The 9,191-nt window shown below is 37.1% G+C and overlaps 1 protein-coding gene across 2 annotated transcripts in view; it reads right to left on the bottom strand.

Moving 5' to 3' along the window:
- Nucleotides 1-9,191, bottom strand: part of NGLY1 (N-glycanase 1) — a 73,786-nt gene that overhangs the window by 23,670 nt on the left and 40,925 nt on the right. For both annotated transcript variants that reach the window (XM_011956235.1, XM_011956236.1), the window contains exon 4: nucleotides 7,998-8,163. In XM_011956235.1, coding sequence (XP_011811625.1) covers nucleotides 7,998-8,163 — 166 coding nt within the window. The remainder of the gene's footprint in view (nucleotides 1-7,997; nucleotides 8,164-9,191) is intronic.

Raw genomic sequence — 9,191 nt, 5'->3', positions numbered from 1 at the left:
AAAAAAAAAAATTTCTAAATACATAAAGAACTTCTATAAATCAGTAAGAACATTAAGAAACCCATTAGAAAAATTCACAAAGTCCATAAAAGAAATTCAATACTTTCATTAAGTGGAAACAAATATTCTTAGACACTTCTAGTATAAACTGGAAGGCAATTTGGCAGGATCCATTATAGTATAAAAGTATTACACGCACTTGACATTTCAGTTTCCATCCAAGAGAAACACTTGTGCATGTGTGTCAAAAGACGTATTTTACAAGAATCTCCACTGTGGTGGCATTTAGAACAGAGAAAATGGAAACAACCTTTACGTCCATCAATAGGGAATTGTATAAATAATAGTATATGCACAATCAAACACTACGGAGTGAAAAAGCTGTCCAATACATATTTGTAAATGAAAAACACCAAGGAGCTGAATAGATATGGGATGATAAATTTTACATAAACCCCACACAACTTAAACTATTTTTATAAATAATTATTTCTCTGTTCTCCCATTGGTCTTCCTAGCACTTTTCACTAGTGTGTGTGCCATAATGGTAGGTACTTAGTTTTGTTTACTGCTATATCCCCAACACTTAGTGTTCTGCTTGCTATACACTAGATGCTTAATAAATACTTGAATGATGAAGGGACTGAACAAACATGCCTCAAAATATTACTTAGAATTGTAATTGTTCATCAGTCATTATCAAGACCAAGAAGGAAAGGAAAACAGCGTATTTGTACTTCTGTTACATACTCCAGGTATAAATCAGCACGTTTCCAGCTGAAAGTATGACTATCAAATAGTCACACTCAATTAAGGGTCAATGTTCCTCATTTAAGCAATATCCTTAACTAGGGGCTCAGAGAAATAAAAGTAGATTCCTGTATGATGAAAGCTCAGAAATTTCAGAGATAAGGGAAGCCTGATTTAGATGCTAAATTCTGTGAAGACAATATTGGGTTTACTTCCAAAAATTAATTAAGACTCCAAATTTCTAAAGTTACCATCTTCAAAAATACCATATAAATGTAGATTTCTAGTAACTTATCAGTGACAAAATAAAATCAACAAGTTTAGGCCGTAACTCCATTCTCTGAAAACCCCTTCAATGTACAAGACAATGAGAAAATGGGTAAAAACATCAGTAGAGGTAGCCTTATCCATGTTCTCCATCTCATATCTTCATATACAATTTAGTAGGCCAAGACACATTTTGTTACCACTTTTCAAAAATAGGTTCCTCCTCCAGAAAGGTGTTTTACCTGTATCTGAAACATGCAATCATAACAAACCTTCAGTCTACCAGGCCAGAGCTATCAAACCATGCTTCTCTATCTCGTTTGGCAGTGCCCCAAGGTCCCCACTTCTGCATCAAACCAAAACACTTTCCCCAGTCCATAGACCCAGAATATGATTTTGTCTGGAAAGGGAAAAACAGTCCACTGCACTAATGAAAGAAAATCACCAACTTGGCCAGCGGGGGCTTCGTCATCATCTCAGTGCCATTCACTCCCTGGGGCAGAGACTGATGGTGGCCATATGATATTCACTTGCCACTTCGTCCTCATTTGTAGAATTTCAATTTTGGAGCGATGACAATGCACCAGCTAAAAAACTACAGATCCCAACTTCCCTTGCGGCTAAGTGTGGCTAAATGACTAAACTTCATGTGACTCCAAGGAAGACAACTTCAAGAGAAGCAGCTCAAATTAGAGATAAAACCTTTACGCTTTTTCTCCATTTCTTCTTCCTGATGTTTGGTCTGGAAATGCAATGGCTGGAGGTGCAGCAGCCACTTTGGACTACAAGGTGATGTGAAGGATGGAAAACATGTACATCTGAGCTGAAAGACAGAAGGCACCTAGGTCTTTGATGATAGCTCACCATTAGCACCAGACTACCTCCATAATTTCTTGCATGAGAAAATAATATCTAAGCCACCAGTCATTTTACTCATAGCACAACCTAACCCTAATTGATATACTCATTGTGCCTACCATACCACTTATTTCACTATATGTTTAAGTTTCCTTCACTTGTTACTCTTCCTCTTCCTATATCCTGTTGTGTTTCTAAACTATTGCTATCCAATAGAATTTTCAGCAATAATGGAAATAATTCCTATTCCTACTGTCCAGTAAGGTTGTCATTAACCACTTGAGGTTATTGAGTAGCTGAAATGTGCTGAATGTGACTGAAGAACTTGATTTTTCATCTCACTTAATTTAATTTAAATGTAAATAGCCACATGTGGCTAGTGCTACAGTTTTCTAGAACCTCTGTAATCCTACCTCTCCACCCTGTCCTCTCAATTTTAGCAGTCTCATTTACCTGCATGGCTTTACCTATCATCCTAAAGTGTATTTCAAGGCTTGACTTCTTATTGAATTTCCAGGCCTATGTTTTTACTGACAGTCCAGATAGCAGGCACCTCAACTCACTCTTCCTTTCCCTTCAAAACCTGTTTCTACTAACTCCTTTAATTTCCTAGTTGCCTAGATTCAAAGTTACCCAGTCATCTTTGACATCTTCCTTATATATACATGATGCCTTACCCTATCGACTGCCAATTACACATATTCTATAACCCCAACAACTTTCACATCCATCTTCTCCCTTGTAATCTCAACCCTTTGTTCACCCTCTTACCCCTCTTATGTAAATTAGATTACTATTGTGTTTAAATTTTTCCCTTTGTACTCTTTTGATTTTAATTCATTCCATAAGTTATTACTAATCTTCCTTAAATACAGTCTGATGTCACTCACTCAAAGCTTCAGTAGTCAATCCTGCTGAATTACCTATTCAAGAACACCTGAAATATCATTTTCTGCTTTCTGATGAAAAAGGTTATGTAACATTTCTGCTATATGTTCAATTACAGTCACAATATAACATTAGTCTTTTTGCCGCGACTTGCGTTTCCTTTGAATTTCTTTGGTCTTTACTATTTCAAACCTTATTAGAAATATACTTTATTTCATTTTACTGCTAATTCTTTTTGAAAACATTAAAAATGAACTCGGTATACACTGCTCTGTCTGAAATTCAATGTCAACCAAAATACAGTCTCAGCCTACTTGATCTTCCACTGCTTTATATACACCCTGCCCTACACACAGTCTAACTGTATTATTCATTGTTCCCAAATAGAGCCTGTCCTTCTCTGCCTCTATCCATGTTGATCACTACACTTGGAAGAAAATCCCCAATCCCTTAGTATGTACTTTGACATATTTTATAAATCCCACTCATCCTTCACGCCCTTAAAAAAAAAAAGCCCAGTCTTGTACTGATTTTCATAATTTTCACTACTAATCTGCTGTCATTTCTTTCCTATTTTAATTAAAACTTTTTAAGTGTGAAAGAATATATACATAGATCTTAAAAGTCATACTCCAATGTGATGAAGTTATTGATGTTTATCTTCTCCCTATTTTCTAAATTTTCTACAATCCCTGTATTATCTTTATAATTAGAAAGAAAAAATGCTGGAGCAAATGTTAGCAGGGAACATCAGCAGATTTTTATGGGAAATGGACTTTAAGTCTTAGCTAATGGACTTGAAGGATTCTTGGTCCACTGATAAGACCATTCCCACTGTGAGGACAGATGGATAAATGCATCAGGATAAACATAACATTCACCTAACTAATGCTCTTTATTGTAGATTCTTGCTCCTTGAGCAATCTCCTGGTTGTTATTTGCCTGGAGAGAGAAAATATGATGGACACAAACAGGAACATTCTGTCTTTATGCTATTTCTCACTGAAGTTTATTCATTTAGTAACATAATGTTTATTTATTTATTTTTTTTTTACTTTTTGAGACGGAGTTTCGCTCTTTTGCCCAGGCTGGAGTGCAGTGGCGCAATCTCCACTCACTGCAAACTCCGCCTTCCGGTTTCAAGCGATTCTCCTGCCTCAGACTCCCAAGTAGCAGGGATTACAGGCAACTGCAATCGGCTAATTTTTGTATTTTTAGTAGAGACGGGGTTTCACCATGTTGGCCAGGTTGGTCTACAATATGTTTTAAAAATTATACCTCATACATTACATTTGTTGGACTCTGCTTTACACTCAGTTGATGTGTATATTTGAATTCTCATCTTCTATTCAGCTGCTTCTTAAGGCAAGGTTATATTATTATACTGTCTCTCCCCTGCAGGGCCCATCCCAATGACTCAGACACAAAACATGTTCAGTAAGTACCTGATAAACAGGCATTTATGTAAGGCATCATATAAAGGACCACAGTACTTTGAAGCTGGACAGGGCCTGTATAATCACATATTAATAAGCATTCTTATTGTACACACAGGAACAAACTGTTAATACAAGAAGAGAATAACTGTCTTAAAGTTAGCAGGCCTGCAGCAGAGAGGTAAATCTAAGGCCCAAGCCAGTCATCAAAAATTTAAAAATGGCATAGTGTAACATTTTTAAAAAGACAAAAATTACCAAAATACAATGGGTAGCAAAATATATAAATGACATATGTGAAAACTGATCAAATGGTTAAAAAAGGAAGAGATACACATAGTTAAGCCTTCAGAGAGATTTCTGGTTTCAGCTTCCAGCTTCTATCAAGCAGAGGTCAATACTTCCACCTTTAAAACAATAAAAAGCTCAACTGAAATCAGTGACTTTTCTTGGACCCATTAGAGAACGGAGGTCACAGAGTGAACTATCACCCCAAAATCCAAAAAGACAGACAAATAAAGAGAATCACAGCCCAAATCTGCTTAAATGGAACAGAAGTCACTAGAGCCATAAACTGGTAAGGATATTTAAATAGCAATTTTGACAAACTACTGCAAGCTGGGTATGGACTAGCTTGGGAGTAAGAAATTCAGTCTTGGGAGAGGTCCCCATACTTCTGTGCATTTTGTCTGCAGGAAGCCCACCAGGTTTTCACAATGAAGAACCAAGAAAAATCCTTTGTGGCTCTAGAAAAGACGAGAAGAGTAAGAATTGTGAGGTACAGCCAGAGTGTTCTTCACAAGTAAGGCCTACTCTCCAGGGAAAAGGATTTTACCAGAGTCTTCTCTGAACTGGGGGAAGGACATACATTCCCCCGACTCCAGCCCCTTGTAGCCTTCCTGTCTCACCTATGGGGGTAAAAAGGCTAACAAACACTTGTGAAAGGCACAGGCCCCGAGATATAGGCCCACTAAAATACCGAGATTTAATCAAAAGATTATAGAACCTTCTCCTTGATACCTTACCATCACACCAATAGGGCTCCAGTATAGTAACAACGGACACCAAGCAGGATAAATGCAGACCCTAAGGAGGAGTTCTTAGGGAAGCCTAAAGACAATGGGGGAGACAACAAGAACACTGGAGGAATTTGAAGCCTCTGATACCTACAGCTATAGCAAACATGAAAACAACTCTAGTTAGATTAATTCCTAGATTAGCATAAAACCTTACATGAAAGGCCTGTTTACCTCAGTTCCTATTATCCAGTACATCAAGCCCAGCTTTTACATGTATTATTTCATTTATTTCTAAAAATTATCATTCTTATTTCTACATGAAGAAACTGAGTCATAGAGATTAAATTACTTGCTCAGTGATGCACAGGAAGTAGCAGAGCCGAATTTATACAAAGACAGTTGACTCCAAAACCTACTCTTAATAAATAACGTCTCTCTACTAATAAAAGTGAGTCAATGGTCTATTCATATGGATTAATTCTGAATATGGTTTCTGTTAGATCCACATTAAGATTCACTAATTTAAATTCACTAGTGATGCTACCATATATTCTGTGGGCTAAAGTTCTACTTTACCTAAAATATTCATATACCAATGATTAAACTGCAAATACATATTCAGGTAAAAAAAAAAAAAGTTGTTAAAAAGAATGTTCAAAAGACTTGAATAAACATTTCTCCAAAGAAGATATTCAAATGACCAATAAGCACATGAAAAAAATGCTCAATATCATGAATTAGGAAAATGCAAATCAAAACTACAGTGACATATCACTTCATCCCTATTAGCATGGCTACTATTGAAAAATTAGAAAATAATAAGTGTTGGTAAAAACATGGGAAATTAGAATACTTGTGCACTGTTAGCAATGTAAAATGATACAGTCACTGTGGAAAACAGTATGGTGGTTCCTCAAAAAATTAAAAATAGAATTGCCGTAAGATCCAGCAGTTTTCACTTCTGGGTGTATATCAAAAATAACTGAAACCAGGATTTCAGAGTAAAGTATTTGCACACCCATGTTCATAGCAACATTATTCACAATAGCCAAAATATTGAAACAACCCAAGTATCCATGAATGCATGAATAAATGGATATGCAAAATGTGATATATACATACAATAGGATATTATTCACCTTAAAAAGGAAGGAAGCTCTCTCCTCCTCAGCGCTGCCTACAGAGGTGGCAGCCATCAGACCCCTTGTGAAGCCCAAGATCATCAAAAAGAGAACCAAGAAGTGCATCTGGCACCAGTCTGACCAATGTGTCAAAATTAAGTGTAACTGGCGGAAACCCAGAGGTATTGACTACAGGATTCATAGAAAGTTCCAGGGCCAGATCTTGATGCCCAACATTAGTTAAGGGAGCAACGAAAAAACAAAGGACATGCTGCCCAGTGGCTTCCAGAATTTCCTGGTCCACAACGTCAAGGAGCTATAAGTGCTGCTGACGTGCAACAAATCTTACTGTGCTGAGACTGCTCACAGCGTTTCCGCCAAGAACTGCAAAGCCATCATGGAAAGAGCCAGCCAGCTAGCCGTCAGAGTCACCAACCCCAATGTGAGGCTGCACAGCTAAGAAAATGAGTAGACAGCTCATGTGCATGTTTTGTGTTTAAATAAAACTGTAAAAACTGCCAAAAAAAAGGAGGAAATTCTGCAATATGTTACAATCCAGATGTATTAGTTTGTTCTTATGCTGCTATGAAGAAATACCTGCAACTGGGTAATTTATAAAGAAAAGGTTTAATTGACTCACAGGTCCGCATGGCTGGGGAGGCCTCCTGAAACTTACAATCATGGCGGAAGGCACCTTTTCACAGGGCAGCAGGAGAGAGAATGAGTGCAAGCAGGGGAAATGCTAGATGCATATAAAACTATCAGATCTCACGAGACTCACTCATTATTATGAGAGCAGCATGGGAGAACCACCCCAATGATTCAACTACCTCCACCTGGTCCCACCCTTGACACATGGGGATTATAAGGATTATAATTCAAGGTGAGATTTGGGTGGGCACACAGAGCCAAACCATATCGCTGGATGAACCCTGAGGTTCATTATGCTAAGTGAAATAAATCAGTCACCAAAAGACAAATAATGTATGATTCCACTTATATGAGAGAGAATAGTCCAAATCACAGCAACAAAGTAGAATAGTGGTTGCTGGAAGCTGGGGAAGTATTATTATTTAATGAGTATCATTTCGGTTTTACAAGATAAAAAAAGCTATAGATAGCTGAACAACATTATGACTATATTTAATAACACTGAATTGTACACTTAAAAATGGGTAAGATGGTAAATTTTGTTATATGTATTTTACTTCAATTAAAAAATTGAAAAAAAAAGGTGATATAAGCCCACGAGATATATGCAATAAAATTATACTATTATTGTACTTCTTAAAAATTCAAATTGAAATAGGATAATATTTATAATGTATAACACTGTAAAACAATGTATAAGAGCAAAAGGCACTACAACTGTCCCTTGGTATATGCCAGGGACTGGTTCCAGGACCCCCACCTATACCAGAATCCACGCATACTCAAGTCTCACAGTCATCCCTGCAGAACCCATGTATATAAAGAGTTGACCCTCCGTATATGGGTTTTGCATCCTGTGAATCCACATTTGATTTAAAAGAATCCACATATAAGTGGACCCATGCAGTTCAAACCCGTGTTGTTCAAGGGTCAGTTGTATTTCAGTATTTTCTGTTTATTTAGCAATGATTTACATTTAGCAATAAATGATTATGTAAAGCTACTACCTTTATCCAATTTTCTAACTCTTGATAACTTTTCTTGTGATTTCCTTTTTAGTTCTTGGACTGGAATACAAGCCAACGCTTTCTCCTGAAGAGCAGGACTTTCATAGACCAGCACATGCTGAATGTTGGACTGAAGAACTCCTAGAATGGCTGAATCAGGAGTAACCTAATAGGAAAAAAAATACTGAAATTAACTTTTCATTATATGCTCCAAAAATCATATATAATAAAAAAGCACTGTGGTTTTATGATTTTACAGGTAGAAGGGAATGTATGGATTCACTTAAATATAATAATTATACCCACGACCTTCATAACATTAGTATTAGGAGACAGCCACATTTGTGTCAGAGCCTAAGATCTATTTTTTTCCCTTTGTATATACTATTAAGGATATATTTAAACAAGGATATGCAGAATTCTTGAATACAAGCATGGATCAATACAGCGCTCTGATCTAAGGAGCTAATGGCCCCTTCCACTTTAAATCCCTGTAATGTACAGCAGTAGCAAAAGAGGTGTGCTTTTAAAGAATCAGGAATTTTGAGAAATTCCTGAAAGAGAAAAGGCAAACATGAAAGGACTAAAGGAAGAAACCTCCAGAGAGGGTGGTGATGAAAAGTAAAAAAAGTTTCCAAAACAATCCCAAGGGCAGAGAAGCCACAGGATCTACAGAATAGGAAGCGTCCTCAGAGCAGGCATTAGGGAGAGTGGTTGAACTCTGGAGGAACAGCTAATTATTTTGGCTTCTCCCTCCTTATCACCTCATCGACAAAAAGGTCTGCCTCTGAGCAGTGAGTGTGCATGCTTAGAGTCACAAAAGGAAAGGGGAGTAACCAAGCTCAGAACTGTTGTCACTGGCACATCCCATTGTGCGGTATGTACTGCCCTTCTCCACAGCTGTCAGAAGCAAATGCAGTATTCACAGACAAGCTGGCAGGACCTCTCAAATACATATGGATCTACAACAACTGTGGTGGAGATGCATGAGAATCAGTATCAGAAGAACTAATCCTATAGCAATGACAGAAATACAGAAAAAACTTTTAAAAGTTTCAATAGTATACTATATTCAGAGAAAGACTCAACTATGGATCTCGGATAGAAAAATTTTATTTATTTATTTATTTATTTATTTATTTTTTGAAATGGAGTCTCACTCTGTTGCCCAGGCTGGAGTGCAGTGGTGCCATC

Source organism: Colobus angolensis, unplaced genomic scaffold (genome assembly GCF_000951035.1).
Source record: "Colobus angolensis palliatus isolate OR3802 unplaced genomic scaffold, Cang.pa_1.0 Scaffold411, whole genome shotgun sequence".
In the NCBI taxonomy this organism is placed as follows: Eukaryota; Metazoa; Chordata; class Mammalia; order Primates; family Cercopithecidae; genus Colobus; species Colobus angolensis.
This window is presented reverse-complemented; position numbering and strand designations above follow the sequence as displayed.